Source organism: Polyodon spathula, chromosome 7 (genome assembly GCF_017654505.1).
Source record: "Polyodon spathula isolate WHYD16114869_AA chromosome 7, ASM1765450v1, whole genome shotgun sequence".
NCBI lineage: Eukaryota > Metazoa > Chordata > Actinopteri > Acipenseriformes > Polyodontidae > Polyodon > Polyodon spathula.
This window is the reverse complement of record NC_054540.1, coordinates 48169697-48189777: the sequence shown is the minus strand read 5'-3', so window position 1 is coordinate 48189777 and position 20081 is coordinate 48169697. Positions and strand designations below refer to the sequence as shown.

Sequence of the window (20081 nt, the reverse complement as noted above, 5' to 3'; positions counted from 1 at the left end):
ACCATGCAATATTTGACCTTGTATTTTTAGAAACATTACTACTACTCCTTACAATCTTGGTATCATGATTTAAGAAGGCTGTTTTATTGCTAGCACAGTGGAGAGAACAAACCATTGTTTGTTGTTATACATGAATATACATGACGTGTAACAAGACATATAGATAGCACAGTAAAGCATGCTGTATTACAAAACGTGGTAAATGCGTAGTATTAGTATGGCAAAAGCTTGGAAACAGTGCAAATACCATGGTTAATGTTTATATGGGAGTTCACATGTTTTTATCTATCAATCTATTCACCCTGGGAGTTAAATGTATGTTCTTCTTAAGTGTCAGGGGTACTGATAATATTTAAATAGGGTTAGGATGGGAATGGGGTTGGGTGGGCTGGGGGCATCCACAACTTATCACTGCTAAAAAGAAAGATAAATCCTCAGTTTCCTGTTCTAGGTTCTGCTACGAGTCACAGGCATGTACAGTTGTTTTGGTACCTGGTTGCTGATGCTTTAGAATCAATGATAGATTCAGCTACCTGAACACATAGATTACATATTATTAGACAAAAATGTAAAACAATTTAGAAGTGAGTAGTTTTTCGAGATTTACGATTATACTGTAAATTTACAGTATAATCATAAATCTCAAAAAACTACTCACTTCTAAATCTTTTGTAGTCATTTTTGTATTACTTTAGTATAAATACATGTTAATTTGGATTCATATGTTGTTTTTTTCTGACTTTATTTGAACGAAAAGACACAAAAGCGCCCGTTTTCTCATTGGAAATAGTGATATTTTGAAATGTACCTGTCTTGGTCACAAAAGCAAAGTTTGTGGGGAATAATAGGCATTTTCTATACTTTTGAGGCATAAGCAATTAGGAAATAACACTTACTACCCAGGAACAAAAAAAAAAAAAAGAATTGTTATACAGTGTAATAGGGACCTGCTGCATGAATATACAGAGCAGAGCATATACAGAGCCATAGGGGCAGATTCAACATAACCATGTATTACAGTTTCTGTTTGATAAGTCAGTTTCCCCACAATTGACCAGTATGTCACTGACAGAGCACTACAAGCCTGTGTGTGTTAGAGGAATAAATGCACACGCATGAAAAATGGCAAGTTATCGAAATTTAAGACTAGGTTATAAATGATCATCAACCACAACTATAAATACAAACCTAGAGTAGTATCTAGAATTTTTTTTTTTTTTTTCAAGTTGGTACTACTGTAAGTTTGTCATCATGTTAAAATATACTTGTGTTCCGTCTTTACAGTTTATTCTGAATTTTAACAAATAACTGAACGTCGGTTTTTACTGATTTATACCCGATTTTTGTCTATTATTCAATATTTTCCCAGTACTATTTTCTAGGAAATACAAAAAGGTTAGATTAAAATGCTGTTTTATTTTGATTTTGTAATAAGCAGCCCTACACTGTATTCTAGGATACAGCAGGTAAGTTTAGACATCAGAGTATCAAATAACGTTCAAACATGGTTCTCTGTTCACAAACATTATCACCTGATTATGCTGGCCAATCAAAGTCTGATTACTGTAGCAATTGTTGGGCTTGGTAACTACCAGCTTGATCAAAAACTGAATTGAAATACTTATACAAAAATATAATATGTTTAGTGGATGACGACTGGGGAGAAACGCAGATGACGCAGAGAACACATAGCACTGCCAATACTGCTGCATTGAGGTACATGTTCACATTGACAATAAAAGAACATACTGAAAAATAAATGACTCAGTAAACTAAAACAATAAAGTGACCTGATAAACAAGCAATCAATTTATGCGGCTTTTACACATGCTTTAATAAAAGAGAGCACAGAATGACTGTGGTAATGAGTTTGTCAGAGCACTGTGCTTTGCTGGACAGCCACTGTTTATTGCAGAGGTATGTTTTGGTGACTTTGTGCAACAGTACCGTCTGTCCATCAGCTAAAACACTGCCTAATGCCGACAATCTTAATCGTATATATTTGACAGAAAATGGTGATGCTTTAATGGTAAACTTATAGAACGCATTGATGGAAATGTCCAGTGTGATTTTTGACGCGTCTCCTGATGGCTTGCATCGTCCAGTTCTGTCAATTTTCTTTTCTTTTTATGATTTCAAGGTGTAAACCATGCTTGTTTTGTGCTGATGTCATGTTCGTACCTTCTCCAGACACTATTTCCGTCAGACTCAGCACTGCAATTCGCAAAGTACCAGCTAACTTGGGAAAATGTGGCTTCGACTTCCGCAGATTCTGCTTCATCATACATGCCAGCGATATTAAACTAATCAGTAACCAGAACTGCTATGCTTCATATGCCACATGTAAAGTTTTTACAGATGATTTTTACAGATGTTTCAATTACATTTGTGTTTTACTGATTTTATCCCTATTTTAATATATGTAAAATAAACTCTGAAACATTCCCAGGATTTTTTTTTTTTAAAAGATAAAAACCGAAAAATGCGGAACACTAAATATACTGTAAGTAAGTTTGTAATGCTCATTTAATTCCTTTCCTCATAAGAAAACGTGTCACATTTGTCTCATGCATTTCTCAGAAGCAGATAACTACCTTTAATTACACAAAACAATTTCATGAAACACCAAGTAGGTTTCAGATTAAGAGTTCCTGTCTGATTTGCTATTCTGCTTTCATTTGAAATAATCATTAGGCTGTCCTGTTTCCCTTATAAAAGTTGCCCATAGTAAAAGCATAGCAAAGTGTAATAATGCATAGTGAAAGCATGGTAAAGCATAGGTAAGCATTGTAAACAATAGCAAATATGCTAAAGCATATTAATAAACATGGAAAACCAGGGTAAACGATGGTAAATTAATAGTATAACCATTGGACAAGTGTGGTAAACTGCAAACATACTGTACAAAAATAAACAGTTATATTGGTTGCCACATTTACAACTCATGCAGGTCTTATTTAATCAAAAGTGGCACAGTTTTGGCCGTGTCTGAAACATGTACCACATTGTGTTTTGTGTTCCTGTATAACTGTTTTACTCAGTCACAATTTAAATTAATGGCAATTTGTTTTTTTCTAGGAACTGGAAATAGGAGTTGTTGTGAACAAGAACAATGCATCCCCAAGGGTATCACATGGTTGTAACCATGAAGTAAAATGGGATATGTGAAAAAGACCTGTTACTACGCCCAGAGGTTAAAACATGTGGCACTGAAACTATTAATGTTCACTGGAAACTACTTGCAATGGAACTTTATTGAGAATCATATAATTCAGCTGTGAACCAACTACAGTGTAATGACACAAAGGGCTAGATTCTAGTTACCAAACCAAATGTAAACAACTCAGACATGCATGTGGTTTGTTATTTGTAAACAACAATAAGGGGTGAATCTGTAAAAATAATCCACTGTTTGAGTGCCATTATGCATGTCCCACTTAAAACATATCTTCCTAACTGATACTTGTTCAGTAATGAGATGCATAGATTTTGAATCACACTAGATTTGAAGGGTTTACATAAACCATAGTTTGAGAGCTAGAGATTATATGCATTTATATAAATCACAGGTGAATATTTCATTTGTGGTATGGATCCAATGCTGTACGTGAATACAAAAGGAAAACTGACGAGAAACAAGATTTCTCAAATACTTCAGACTAAGAAACCAAGAAGTCAATCAGTTGGTGACAAACAGATTACCAATGTTGATATATGTGATGGTGAATTGCCTGAATACAAATTGGGGTGGAAGTGCAATTGAATTTCTTATTAAGAAATATTTTAATGTATAATTGTATTGTTTTATACTTGTGAAGTAACAAACTGAAAGTGCAACAGTTTTTATAAGGATTGTGTTTGAAATATGTAATATTATAATTAACTAATTGTTGAAATGATTACGGCGTAAGGACATGATTTTCACTTCTCTGATTAATTGTTCTGTGACTGTGGGTTTGTTGATAAATCAACAGTTTTCTGTGGATTCGTAGCACATACTGTGGATCTGTAAACCGACAGTACACCTATCCCACACTCCCCTTCTCTTCAAATCCACACAGCCTCTTTTAGGTTGAAGATTAGATAAATTAACAAATATCAAAGGGTGACAGATTTGAGAATCTCACCCTACATCAAACACAACTACAGAATATAGTGACAACCATGTACAGTATGACTCCAATATTTGGAAGGGAGGTCTTTATTATCTGAGACGAACAAGTCACATGACTCCAATATGGAAGAGTATAGAGTGCTGTTAGATTTTGCCCGATTCCATAACATTGACAATTTGAAAGCTGAACTGGCAGTGGATGATTTATAAATTCATACAATCCCCTCTTTTGAGGATGCATGATTAGATATCAGAGATACAATATAATTTATATTTTCACGCACTTTTGCCTTCAAATTCCACAAAGATCCACACCTGATTTTATTTATAAATGAACGAATAAGGTCCACCTCAATTATAGTAATAATTACAAATGTACATTCTACATTCAGAACTGAATACTTAATAAGCACATTTTCCTACAATTGTTTTTTGCAGTATCATGCAGAAGTTATATATGTGTTTGAATATCTTTGTTTTGCTTGGAAAGCAAATCATAAAGCCTTTGCAATGCCAAACCTGTTGTCATTCAACATTCATTTTAAAAGAATGCATGAGGACAAGCAAGGAAACACACCTTTCTCCTTCAAGATCTTCTTCACATTTATAGCTGCATCCCGATCAGACATCTCTCCATCCCTTGGATTAGGCACCATTGCTAAAGACATACAAGCATACAAGTGATTCTCGGCCAGAATTATTATTACTATTTTTGTTTTACACGTTAATGTTTAATTGTATTGTTGTATACCTTTGTTTTATTCTTATGAAATATTAAACTGAAATCGCAAATGCTTTTATTGAAGTCCAAATTAGTCCTGTCCCTTTAAATCTAAAGTCTCTATAGCGCTAGATTGTTAATGGCAGAGTAAAAATATAAATTAGCAAAATACAGCACACCACCTCTATATTTTTATTTTCATTTGTTCAATGTAACACATCTATTATTACTATTATTTTAGTATTTACCTACATATCATTGTATTTATTCTAGCATATTAATCTAAACATATTTTTATATCAGAATATAGTAACATTAAGACGACAGATTTTTTTTTAAGTGGTTCTAATAACCCACAAATAAACTTATGTCACTGTTGTTATCTGATCCTCATCAAGAACATTCAGAACCTTCTCTTAGCCTTGCAGAATGTGTTCTTATTGGTTCACTACACTGACCAATAAGGGTTGGAAGCATTGCTATACTCAGGGAATTACCTAGCCGATCAGAGGTGTCATGAGGGGAGGGGGAGCTTGAGGCACTGCTGCTCTGATGTGAAGAGGCGTGGCTCCTAGGGCACTGATTTTCCTCCAGAGACAGAGCTGGGGATAGGCTGTCCTGGACCCGTTCCTGCAGGAAAACAAAACTCTGTAAAAAATACTCTTTAACACAACACTCACTTGTGTACATGCTGCATTACAGTACAAGCTCTTTGGGAGCAGTTTTTTTGCTATTTTTTTTTGTTTTTTCCTTTGGGAAAATGCCCAACATGTTTTGGAAATAAAGGCTGACTAATCCACTATCCATAACTGTAGAAAGGATCCAGCTCTAGTACTATCCCATCTCATCTAAAGACTTCATTAAATAAAACAGCTTTTTCAACATTCAGGACTCTAATAAGTGTTAAACCTCATGTGTACATTGACTCAAGACAAACTACAGTGTCCAGCTACTGGTAGAGTGGTCACTGAGCCTAAACCACTTGATCATGTGGGGTGATTTACATTTACAATGCATTTATAGAAATGGAGCAGCAGTCAATAACAATAACTTTAACTCAATGTAAGCTTTGCGCTTTTGGTATTCACAATTGAGCGTGTGACATCTGCTGGTGAAACATTGTATTTCAACAGTAATCTGTTACAGATAATGCCCTCTAGCGTGCAGAAGATGCAGGGCAGGTTGCACATTGACCTCAATTTTATGGCGGAGAGCATCATACTTTGCCATTTCTATAGTTGTCTTTGGCTGCCGATGTATAAAAGCATGATAGCACATACACAGTAGCCTTGTAACAGCAATGTAGCAAGACCTGGTAATCTCATGGAAAATAAATTATCACAATTCTGTACAGTGACCTTGCTAGTTGACCACAGAAACCCTTTTTTTAAGCAACGTTTGCTAACGACAACATTCCTTGAAATGTAGAGATCTCTGTGGGATTGAAAAGATACAATATACACATTTCCCTGTAAAACAGTTCAAGCTTGGCTAATTCATTTCTTCTGCTCCTCTCTCTTTTTGTGACTGTCTTCGTATTTTCTCCTGAATTTGCATATGGGATAACTGCTGCCCATAGAAGGACACTGATGTTGTGGAACAATTATTAGTTTAGGGAGTGAGGTGTGTAAGTGTGACTTCTGTTGATTAGCAGAGTAGCGTTCGCCGTATTCACAGCACCTATTGTTTGTAGTTTGTTTCCAGTTTTTTATTTATGCATTTTCTATTTGTTCTATGTCCCTCTGGCACCACCACTGCTGGCAGTGTCATGTGGTTGTGTATTCTGTAAATAAATCCTGCGTGCCTGAGCGGCATTGTCAGCTTCACCTCCATGTGTCTCCCTGTCTGTCAGCGGATAACTGACACCTGCTATCCCTGTGCACCAATAACATTTAGCTAAAGATAATGAACCATTCATAATATCCTAAATAGAAATAGAAATAAACTAAAAACAGACTAAGGCAGTAACATTCCAGGAAGACCGTTCATCCACTGCATATTGGTTTGTGTTATTTTATTCCCACACTGTAGTGTCTCTTACGAAAGAGATTTTTTTCCACAATGTCTCTGGACAATAAAAGCAGTTTTGAGCCAAGGGATTACATTTGTAACTCTAATATGTATATTTAGAAAAAATAAATCATTTAAGTAGGCTTTGAATGCATACTACCCAGACCTCCCACACAGCCCCATCTGCAGGACTGGTGGCAATATATAAATAGAGCAGAGCTCAGCAACCAGCAGAGCATTTACACTAAAAATATACTGTACGTAACCTCATTTGTCATGGTGATATTACTGTCACAAGAATCAGATGTAATGTACTGCTGCATATGGATCACTTTAAAAAATGGCAGTGGTGGATCACCATGGAAAAGTATATATAAAAGTATCCACTGCTGCACTGCATCTTAGAGTTTACCTAAAGGCTGATAATAAATATATCACCTTTTTAGCAATAACCCTTCCAGCAAACCTTATATTCTTGACCTTTTAGAAATCACTCAAAAGCTTCAAATAGCTTTCCCGGGAAAAGCAACTAATAATGTCTGGCCTGCTTCTGACATCTCTTTGCCCTTATTCAGCTGATATATTTAAGGAATTCTTTATAACACGTGTCAGCAATTCAAATGTAGGAACCAACACATGACTTCCTGTTGAATTCACATTGATTTCAGTTGAGGTAAACATCTTCTCAGGACACATTCTAAACATGTTCCTATTACATCCTAAAAGCTAGTCATTTTTAAATGTATTATTTTTTAAGTGTGACCCTTCTATTTTTAGACAGCAAGGATTACATACTAATCATGAATATTTTCAAAAGAAACATCGACACGCCTTTTGTCTTTTTTTTTTTTTAATTTATATTTATATTGTAAAAAAATGTCAAATCTTGTCAAGGCACTAATTCCAACTAAGCCTGTTATCTGTTTGCCTGGCATAACAAAAGGGTGCATCTTCTCTTACCTTTATAACAGACGCTCCTGCCCTGGACAGAGGACTCTGCATCTGGGCTGCTGCAGCCATGTTTGCTATGGTATTCAGGTGGTTCATCTGGTTCATCGCCATGGCAACAGATGCAGGAGGCAGGCTAACAGGAAGGAGGGGGTGGGGCATCATCATAAATGGCAAGTCAAGTCCTAAAAGAAAAATTAAAAAAAAAAAAAAAAAAAAAAAACATTTGGAAATATTTACATTACAAAACAAAACCTGCCAGCTAAAACTGCTAATAATGGTGCATCTATCCATACACTTTGGTCCTAAATAACACTAACAACCCTGCAAACAGAAATGTCAGAGTTCCTGTGACTAGCAAGAACCGTAAATTGAAATACTGTTTATTGCAATTCATTATCTTCAGTTATATTTTCATTGCCTCGCTTATCAATACAACCATATGGATGAGCCTTTCTAGCTTTCTTTGCTAGATAGAGAGGCCGTTTATAGGTCAAACTTCACTGAGCACATGTTGTTCTCCCTGCTTTGTTGAAACAGTGGAACCTGGTTCCGTGAGTATGCTGGGCTTTAGTTACAACACCTCTTTAAAACTGTACATTTTAAAAAGGTAGCAATACAAACAAATTGAGTATATATAGATGATCGAGTCCACTAAGCCTTTAACAAATTGCTTGTCTCTTCATTTATTTTTAGTAGTACAGAAAATCTTATATTTGCAAGTGAATATATGCAATATTACACTGAGCATACTGTTTTATTTTACTTGAACTAACCTGTATATTCAGTTGGCACACTAGATTTAAACAGTTCTACTTTGAAGAAGAAAGTTTAGCAACAATGTAGTTGTAAAGGTCTATGTGGACTTAATCACCAAGAACTGGAGGAAACAGGAAATAGCCGTGCATGTTCACGGTTTACAGCTCTTGTTTAATAAGATGAAGAGAGACAGGGAAAACACAAATCATGTGTTACTGTCAATACATATTGTAAAATAACAGTAAAATAACAGCAATATGTGGGTGAATGTTTTCAAAGATATATCCTTCAAAAGATCTGGTGCCAATCAGGCATCAGTACCATGAAAAAATGATCACTGTGACCCTGGAGTGAATATAGCATTTTGTCTGTAATCATTTTACTATAATTTACAGGTAATCACCCCTCCTGCCCCACAACCCAATTTGTTACTCTAATTCTGTGGTGCTTTAATGGTGAATATTTTTGTGGCAGTCCTGCACCTTCAGATTTAGGACTATACCACTGAGCAAAGCGTCTTGTCTGTGCAGCACTTACTGTTAGCTAGCAGATGGTTCTGTTGCAGGGAGCTGAGTGGGTGTGCTGCTCCCAGGTTGTGCTGGCTAGACAAAGCGGCATGAGTGACCCCATGCTGCACTCCTGTGGAAGGAGGGGACTGCAGCTTCTCTTTATCCCAGGACGACTCGCTCCCACCTGTGAAGAACAAAAGACAACAAGAGAATACATCACATAGGGGCTCACATTATTTATAGGCTGACTACTTAGTCTCAAACCACATTGCTGCAGAATATGGAATAAACATAAGTGCAACAAAACCTGCCAAGTGTAGGGGGCCGGGCGATAACTAAAATATTTGGAGAATCAGAAAATCACAGATTTGTTACTTCACGTGTATAATCAGGCTCAGCATGGACACAGCGAAAACCCTACATCATCCATACAGCGACATATGGAACTATCAAGGATGAATCCATTAGTGGTTGGTGGAATGACTGCAGACATCACCTCCCAAGTTCGTGGCTGTAAAGAGGCAATTGGCTAGGTCGTGGGATCAGAGGATGCTTCTCAGTCCTTCAGAGCTGTTGTGGGGGGTTACTGTTGTGACAGAGCGCATTTGGATATTCTAAATTGGGAAGAATATTAGGGATAAAATAATTGCTACAATGTACATCTATGTCACTCTGGGTACAAATGCTGATCCACACAAAATATGTTTTTAAATAAATAAAGCCTTATTTAAAAGGCTTTTCACATCCAGCATTTTTGTTGAGTTGTACCGTGAAAATATGCCCTGTTGCAGGTGGCACAACACCCAGAGCTGCAGGATGAAAAGGTGCATTGAGAAAACCTTTTTAATAATAAACACTAGTTCAAAAATTGCACTCTGGTACACAGAATCATCAAACAGGTTAAGGTAAAGTGCAAAATGAATCAAAATAATTTGTATAATTCCATCTAATAAGCATATGAAGTCCTGCAAGTGAAATAACAGATGGTGTTTTTGTAACAGATTGCTTTGACTGATTAATTTAATAATAATAGGAATTAAATTCTTCCTCTATAGGATTCTGACTTTCACCTGGGAATAATTTCAATAAAACAAAAATGCAACTTTACTAATGGTTTACTAAAACACCTGAGGCTAGTATAGCCCTACCATGTTATAGCTGCCTACTGTTAAGAGGTAAACTGGCAAGGCATTTCAGCGGGTAATGACTGCAAATGGCACCGCACGATGGTGGAACAGAGCTTGTTCGAGTAATTAGAATCCGCATTGGCACTACTATCATTATATTGTGTTATACTGTATAATAGATGGATGTCATTCACAATTTAGACACTTTGCATTTTTAGTGGAGTAATTTAGATGAGACCAAGAATTAATCCTGAATTTAGCAGAATTGTTTATTACAGACATTGAATTAGTTCTTTTTTTTCACCATGGCTTGGTGCTTTTATTGTACTGTATTAGTTGCTTACTATTTTTAACACTTAACACAACTTAGTACAGCGGCTTGAAAGTAGTCTGAGGTTCTTTCTTATTCGTTTTTTGGATTGTAATTTATGTGTTTTTTTTTTTTTTTTTAACAGAAATACATTTTGGTAATAATGAATCTAGAGAACAATTTTTTAAGAATCTTACCCATAAATGATTCTTATATGTCATATAACCTCCAGAATTCATGAAAGTTATTCAAATGCATTGACACAGACACAAAGGAGGCCCCTATGCTTACCGTTCTCTACCTTATTCAAGGGGCTTTTTAAAACAGGATGATCTCTTACAAAGATTCTCTTTTTTAAATAAAAAGTCACACTTATTAAGGAACACTACCTCTAAACCAAATTAGTTTTATTTGATTGTTTGTTAATGGTTATATATATATATATAAGTACTTGGTAGAAGTATCGTTTGCAGCAATTAATGCTATGAGTGTTTTTGGATAGGTCTCTACTAGCTTTGCAAAGTAGGATGGTGAAATTTTTGCCCATTCTTCACAGGAAAATTGCTCCAGTTTTGATAAGTTTGTTGGGGATTGTCGATGGACTGCAATCTTCAAGTCTCGCCATAAATTTTCGATTGCATTCAAGTCAGGACTTTGACTGGGCCAATCAAGAACATTAATTATTTTCTTGTTCAACCACTCCAGTGTGGCTTTGGCTTTGTGCTTCAGGTCATTATCCTGAAGAAATTTGAATTTCCTGCCCATTTTCAGAGTCTTGGCTGACTCAAACAGGTTTTCCCCAAGGATTCGCCTGTACTTTGCACCATCCATTCTCCCCTCTATCTTGACAAGCTTCCCAGTCCCTGACCTGGGTAGTGTCTGGGTGGTATGATGCATCTTCCACTTCTTAATGATGGACTTCACTGTGCTGAGAGGGATAATCAGTGTCTTTGAAAAGTTCTTGTACCTTTCTCCTGCTCTGTGTCTCTTTTCCACTTTATCCCTGACTTGTTTTGAAAGCTCCTTGGTCATCATGGTTGCTTTGTTGGATCACTATGTGAGTTGTAGCTTGAAAGCCTTTATATACCTGAGGGAAATTATCTACACGTTAAACCACTTTGAGTACACACAGGCTGAAACTATTTCACTAAATTTGTGACCTTTCAAACAAATAATTTGCACCTGAGCTGATTTAGGGCTGCAGTAACAAAGGGGTTGAATACTTATGCAACTGAGATTAATCTGTTTTTCTCTGTAAATCTTATTTACATTCAATATGCATTTTTTAACTTTATCAATTGTAGATTCTACATGTAAAGTCTACTTTGAAAGCATCGTGGAGTACGTTCAGTTGCCACCAAAATGTGAAAACTTTGCAGGGGATGAATACTTCTGCAGACCACTTTATATCCATCCATCCATCCATTATCATTAATCGCTTAATCCTTTGCAGGGTCGCTGCGAGTCGGAACCTAACCCGGCAGACACAGGGCACAAGGCGGGACGCCAGTCCATCACAGAGCACTCTGTGTGTGTGTGTGTGTGTGTGTGTGTGTGTGTGTGTGTGTGTGTGTGTGTGTGTGTGTATATATATATATATATATATATATATATATATATATATATATATATATACCCTGCCCATACACACACAATGTGATCCTTACTGCAAAACATTTTAGTAAATGAATATTAAATCCTTAATTTGTTTGGCAGGGGTGCTGAAAACACATTTGTCAACATGTTACATGCAATAAACAGAAACACAGATCATTCCAGTTCATTATTACACAATCCAGTCTTATTTCCTGACCTTGCAAAAAATATATTCACCAAAAAAAAAAAAAAAGCGTATGGAATGGTTTACCAAGCCATATTGTTGATGCGATTTATGTTCTATGTTCTTATTTAAATGAGTTCAGGAAAACTATGTTGGTGTCTTAACATATTTAAGAAGTAGTAACTCAAATTTCCATGTTTTTGGCACATTTGGTCTCTGTCCGGATCATATTTTCTGGTTAAGTTAACAGTAAATTATGTTGACTGGAGTGTTAAAATCTAAACCTTTTACTGAGGGCCCTGTTGGGTCCTTTCCAAGAACTTCTCAAATGGTCCTGCCAATGTAATTAGTGAGCAGTCCTGCCAAAGCTGTGAGATGTAGCCATTAATATAGCAATTCCCTGATCTGTCCATCAGTCAGTCATACTTTGAAAATGTGTCCATCATTGAACAGGGCATGGTTACATGCTGACAGTTATATTTAAAAAGCTTTTCTAAATCTGAATACAATTACAACCAGCTTTTAAATCATCATTAGCATTTTTTAACACCAGCATAAATCGATTAAATCAAGACATTCCAAGGATATTAACTTATTAACCAAGGATATTAACATGCAGATACAACATTACATTTACATACAATTAAATACAGTGGGGTCTGTATCGGTTTATGTCAGTGACCAGCGACAGTACAAATAGCCATATATGACAATGGGATCCTGAATCATGGAATTATAGATTACAAAAAATAATATCAGCCTACAAGCATCCATTACAGTTTTGTGAACCATTTTAAGCTGTTCAATTTTAAACTAATGGCAGCTAAGACATCTGACAAATAACTGAATATATTACCATGTGTCATTCTAATTCAGGACACAGAGAGCTGGGATTGCTGTTAATGTTCACAGCCTGGATGAACCTTGTATAAAATATCTAATCTGTGTAGGTGGCTTTTAGGGGCCATTTGGTAAATAACCTCCTCCTAATCAATAACTGAAAGAATGAACTGTTAAATCATTCTTTCTCACTTCACTGTGTTCAGACAATCTCTGCCTTTCACTATGGACCTGCTACATTTAAAGATGTAAACATATATGCCTCCTGGTAGGAGATAAGGAGAGCACTCAGGTGTCAGCGTAGTCAGGTGACCTCTGCATTTGGACCACAGGGAGGCACTTTACTGTGTAGACCCCAGCCATGAGGTCCAATGAAGAAAATACTGCCATATGGTTGATGTGGTACATCCTTTCCATGAGCCCTCCATTTAAAATTCAAGGCTAAATGGCAGTCTGTTCTGGTAAGGATAGACGACTTGGCAGAGCTTAATGGGAAAGCTCAAATAACCCTCTCTATGTCAAAAGATTCTCCGTTGAGAAACCTTTAAGAGATTTTATATTATTTTGAGATTTTATTGTGAATTTGGTATCCGCTTTGTTTTCACTAGTCATGGAGCAGGTCGGAAGTACAGTATAAAGCCCTCCTCACACCGAACATTCAGTGGCTGATTCACATTAGCTGTGGCAAGGAGTGAGCAAGTGATGCGAGTGAGTAATTTTGGAAATGATTGGTTTTATTTAATTTTTTTTCACTCATCCCAGAGGTTTTGGAATTGTCCAGTCAGAAACGAGATGTGCATGTCTTTAATTTGGAGCCATTTTACAGTAACAGAATTTGTACTAAAAAAAATGTAACACTCTATTGAAACCGTCAGTTACAATTTTTTTATCATCAAGTTAAGAAATTTTGCTTCACTGGACCCTTACCAACAGGGTTTGAACAAGGAGCGTGTCACTGCTTCTGCAGGGCATGTACTTTTATCCTCTTACTTATAAATTAATATTTATAAGAGGGCATGATACTAACAGAGTCAACCACTCTTCAGAAGAAATTATTATTATTATTATTATTATTATTATTATTATTATTATTATTATTATTATTAATAAGTGATTGTAATAAAAACAAAAAGCAAAGCAACATTCGATATACCCTCTTTCATTTATGTATCTATATTCATGGCTGCTGGGATTCCAAGCACAATAGTTATTTGGTGCACAGACATGCTGTAATAATGAAAACAAATACAAATTCTCAAACCTATTTAAAGAGATACTGAGATATGTAGATAAAAAGCTGTATATTGACAGTGGAGGCATATAACCTATGAACTAAACAAGAAAAAAGACTGCTGTACATGTTTAAACATAAGAAAAACACTGCAGTTTTGCTCAGAATCAGGCAGAGCATTGATGTCAAAATGGGTACTAACTACCTACAGTGAGGATGACAGTGCACAACTACAGCTTAAGCCAGCAAACATTCAAACATTATTATTATTATTATTATTATTATTATTATTATTATTATTATTATTACTTGTTCATTTAGCAGACACCTTTATCCAAGTTTTACATCAAAAGAAAAGTTTAAGTAGGCCCAAATTGTCATTGCACGTATATATCAAATTATGAACATCCATCTAGAAGACTAGTTTAACATTTTTTACTTACTAGAGCAGAAAGTATTTTTATAAATTGAGACCATGTGTTCATGTTGTATAACTGAGATGGTTGGCGTACTGCTCAAAAACAGTACAATAATAATAATAATAATAATAATAATAATAATAATAATAATAATAATAATAGGACAGCTTAATAACTATTCCTTACATAACAAAATATTTCAAGTTTACAAGTATGTTAAAACTACATTCAACTCGAGAACCAAAGGGCATGCATCTTTCATTCTATTTTTACACAAATACACCTTGTAAAAACCCTTACCTAAACACTATTTAAGAAAAGAATTGAAAGCTTGCTTTCATGTAGCAGTGGTCGGTTGCACATTTGCCTGTGTTTGTCATATTTCTTATGAGCCACGCCATCTGCCAGAGGTGGCATTTTCATGGCTGTTTACCCTGACTCCCGCCAAGGAATCATCTGCCACTGCCTAATGCTGCTTGAAAAAAGGGGGATTAAGATGGTAATGCAACTGAGACTATTGATAATTTGGTGTAATTGGGAAGAAATGAAGATAAATGAGGCTGAGGATGGAGAGGCAATTAGTTCAGCAGGCTCTACAGCTGTGTTTCTGGCCTAGTTCCCCTGGCCCTCTACTCAACAAGGTACATGCAAATTCCAGATAATGACAAATATGCTATCCAGAGCCCTTGTAGATTAGAAAACTTTTAGCTTGCATTCAAAGCACAGTTCTAGCAATCCCCATAATGAAAAAGACAGACATGCATTTAGTCTTGCTAGTCCAGTGAAATAAAAAAATAATTCCATTGATGCTTTTTGTACAGTAAGGTTGAGATTTTTTTTTTTTGTAACAAACATACAAAATATCTCCAATGCACACTAAAAATATATATTGTTATAGTGTATTTCATTAAAATAATCCAGTGCAAATGTCAAATTTATTTCATCTCATCACACAGTTCATTTAACCTTTTCATGCATGGCGACCTCATATGGGGACGGATACAAAACATGAAAGATACAACTACATGATAGCCTCATATAAAGCAATGGAGCAAAAGTGAAAATATTTTCAATGAAAAATATATTTATTGGGTGTTCAAAACTACTTTTTGAAACTATTTTCAATATTTCATGAATGAAAGGATTAAAATCACCTCCAAGCCATACAAACCCCAAACAAGTCAGCAACTGGTGCCAGAGTGAGTGGAGTGCTTGAAGATCAGTTATGTCAGAGAGAGAAAATGACAGCTTGATGAAATGCAGTACAGACACCCAGATTATGGAAAGCCCAGCAATTACTGCAACATCAGGATAAATGTGGATTTAGCTTTGGAAACGTTGGGCTTGCTGCAAAGGAAAGCTTATGTAGAAGAAATTCAAGATATGCTTGGAAACAAGCTTCAGGAAATCCTTCAGGAAGGAAGCTTCTGGAAACTCAGCAATGCTGAGGACAGTTCAATAGCAGGGGGGTGGGGAGGCAACATTTGAGGAAGATTTGTTTGAAATGTGGCATGGTCTAGCAAGAGGTAGAAGATGAAAGATGTTGAAAGGGGGGTCAAGTGCAAACCAAGAGAGGTCCAAGTAGGGGTGCAACAGCAGACGAATAAAAGAAAGAGGCATGCATTCATACATGAATTAACACTTCTCACAATCCCCTAGTGGGCGAGTAAGCGGGCATGAATTAGTGAAGAATAAGCAGTGAATTCATTAGGAACGGATGGAGGGGAAAGGGCAACCTAATTTTTTTTTTTTATAATTTTTTAATCATAATGAATTAACAGGGCTGAATTCAAAATGAATTACTGTAGGACTCAGAGGAAGTGCATAGGATATTCAGGTGTTATTCCAGTGGTATTCAGCCAAAATTCATTATACATTTGCAGTCATTATTTCAAAGGATGACCTAAATACTTACTGAGCTTCAAAAGATGCAAGGGCCTGGGCAGACAGCCTTGCTGTTGAGAAGTGCTGGTGAAAAAGGGTGTAATGCAGTGACGGCTAGTGGACTAAAAAATTGGGGAAGCAGAAAAATGGTAGAGCGCTTAGCGATCCCATAAAGCCTCCAGCAACAGTAGAATCAATGTTTATATTATTATTAGGCTTCCCAGCCAAAGGCTGGGAAGCCATTGTTATTGTTAAGATTTTTTACTTTTTTTCTTCCCAAAACTTTAAACTGCTGCTGCTTTGAAGCTGTGTGACTGATCAGGTTCTGACTTGGCAGCTAACAAGCTGGATACATTGGCTGTCTGATACTGAAATTTTTTTCCTGCTGAGTCATTGTAATTGGCGGCGTGGCGCATTTTTCGATAAAAAACTTTTCGGAATCTTCTTCTTGGGAACCGGTGAAGCAATTGATCTGAAACTTGGCACATATCATTGGCATCCAAACCTGCATCAAGTTTACAAAGCAGAAGTTGCTGTGATAAATTTTAATGTCAAAATGGCTGCCACAAATGTTATCGAAACGCGCCCCTAACAACAAACTGCTGCTGTTTGAAAACCGTTTGTCCAACAAACTCCAAACTTGGTAGTTATTGTCCCAGTAACAATGGGATACAAATGTGTGAAAATGGTAATGTTTTATAAAACAAGATGGCTGCCAGTTATACGTTTACATTTGAAATTTAAACCTGTGTCAGTTGACAAAGGATTTACTTGACTAACTCCAAACTTCACAAGCATCTTCCCTGATACTCAGTACAACTGACTTTTAAAAAATGGTGTTAACCGGAAACAAAAATGGCCATATGACGCATTTTTTAGAAACCTTTCAAAATCTTCTTCTTGGGAACCGGTAGAGCGATTGATCTGACACTTGGCATATATCATCAGCATCCAAACCCGCATCAAGTTTGCAAAGCAGAAGTTTCTGCAATAAATTTTAATGTGGAAATGGCTGCCACAAACTTTAACGAAACACGCCCTTAATAGAAAACTGCTAGTATTTGAACACCGTTTGACCAACAAACTCCAAACTTGGTATTTATCATCCCAGTAACAATGGGATACAAATATATGAAAATGGTGATGTTTTATAAAACAAGATGGCTGCTAGTTATACGTTTACATTTGAAATTTAAACCTGCGTCAGTTGACAAACAAATTACTTGACTAACTCCAAACTTCACAAGCATCATCCTTGACACTAGCAATTCAACTGACTTTTAAATGGTGTTGACCTGAAACCAAAATGGCTGTTTGATGCATTTTTTTTTTTAACTAAACCCACTTCTTCCAGTAATTGCTTAAGTGTTGGGTACTGGTACTGAGGCTTGGAAGCCGTAAAACTGTCTCGCAGTTCTAGTTATTATTATTATTATTATTATTAAATAATAATAATAATTTAATTATTTATATTTGGCAGACACCTCTATCCAAGGTGTTACAGGACAGTACAGTACACAGTTACAATGCAAGATTAATATTTAAATACAGCAAAGTTTACAGTAAATACAAATAATACTACGATAATGCAATATGAACAATAAATGCTAACCCTAACTAGGATGCAATAAGTTAGGATTACAACAAGTTATATCTACAGTGACATATTAGTAGTGCAATAGTGCAAGGATAGTGCATGAGCTGAGGATCCAGTAATGTGGTATTTAGGTCAGGCAAGTCCAGAGCATAGTAGACCATGAGATTTGCAAGTGCAGTCTAAACAGGTTTTACTCGAATTCGGCTGTTAAACACATTTTCTCCACTATCCAACAGAGAAAAGAAAACAGTAGCCCATCACAGTTTATTCTAATAATGTAACTGTTACACACTGCCACTACAACATGAATATACCTTTTACATTTCAAGACCACGTCACTAACATACTTTGCATACAATATTTTCTAAACAAAGTTGTTAAGGCAGACAAAAAATCAAGTTCATCCTATCAACTTAATTTGACTTAAATAAATGATGATATACCATACAGGCGGAAAGAGAGTGAACAAGTTTGCCTGCACTGGGGAAAATGTGGGCATACAGGCATGCAGTGTCTTCTGGGAACAGTAGTTTATCTGGTATATACTGAACGGTGTTTCCAATCAGCATAAATGCAGAGGAAAACTACAACTCCTGTAATCCACGCATGTCGTCCAACGCTGGCATCGCTTTGTAACTATGGTTTAATGGGACTAAACAGTCAAGGGATTTTCCACATTATCGAGAAGTGACACAATTTATTTATTGTCTACCAAATTAAATTTTCCTACCGTTATGGTGGATTTTTTGAGTCAGGAGGGTTTGAGTTGCTGTCAATCTTTCTGTTGCACCAATTACAAAAGCTATTTGGAGGCAATTGCCAAACCCCCTCGTTTTTATAATATCCACGACGGACTACTGATGATAAATTACTAAAATGAATGCATAAAAAAATATGAATTTGGTGACATAGCATATTATTAAACATCTACCACTTCTTTAGAGTTTATACGTTTAACCACTTCAACTCCAGATGTAAACATGAAACCCCTTCCCAGATACCAGATTTTGAAAATAATAATAATGTTTTCAAACCTGTTATTGCTATAAAATGTTAACATGTGATGAACAAAACACAAATAAATGACCTGAACTGTTTTTCATTAACCCTTCATGCTCCTGTATACTACATACCCATGTTCAATACAGAGATAAAAACACGTTTTTTCATTTTATTTTTTAAAATTGTTGTTTTAACAATGAAAACAGAAACGCTGCTAATAACGTCAACAATAATAATCAGTAAACAGTAATTATCAAATAAAAATCAAACAACATCAAAACGTGTGCCATTATCGACTTGCTCTGTGCCATTTATTGAAATGTTCAATACAACAGAACAAATGCGTATACACAACTACTTTGCGTAGGCATTGTGATGGATCTGGCTACCGCAGGTGCCTGCTTCATTGCCTTGTACCCAGTATTGTGTTTTGATAGTATTTCGTCACAGCACTACCATTTCAAACCAAACACCTTCCTGTTTGCAGCTGGCTTGCCTGTCAAGTAGCTGCATGCTCTTTTGTTTGTACAGTCACAAAGGCAAATGATTAGCTTTTCGGGAACAGAAGCCAAAAAGCACTCCAATGGAGAACGCAAACTGTCAAGTTCCATGGCGGGGTGGAAACAGGTGCAAAACCAAATGATGGAGGACCGGCATCAGTAGGGATCAGTAACAAACACCCAGTCCCCTGCTGTTCTTGGCTCCATATCCTCTTCATCATCATCGCTGAGTGATAAGTCAGCATCACTGTTGCTGGTATCAAAACCCTCTGAACCAACTTTGAAGTCTTCATCACTCCCGTTGTTGCTCTCAACATACATTGCCCTGTT

At 36.2% G+C, this 20081-nt stretch overlaps 1 protein-coding gene across 2 annotated transcripts in view; it reads right to left on the bottom strand.

Moving 5' to 3' along the window:
* dacha (dachshund a) overlaps positions 1 to 20081 on the bottom strand; it is a 167414-nt gene that overhangs the window by 25984 nt on the left and 121349 nt on the right. For both annotated transcript variants that reach the window (XM_041255661.1, XM_041255662.1), the window contains 4 exons: positions 9090 to 9245; positions 7806 to 7978; positions 5333 to 5465; positions 4692 to 4772 (listed from right to left, as the gene is read on the bottom strand). In XM_041255661.1, coding sequence (XP_041111595.1) covers positions 4692 to 4772; positions 5333 to 5465; positions 7806 to 7978; positions 9090 to 9245 — 543 coding nt within the window. The remainder of the gene's footprint in view (positions 1 to 4691; positions 4773 to 5332; positions 5466 to 7805; positions 7979 to 9089; positions 9246 to 20081) is intronic.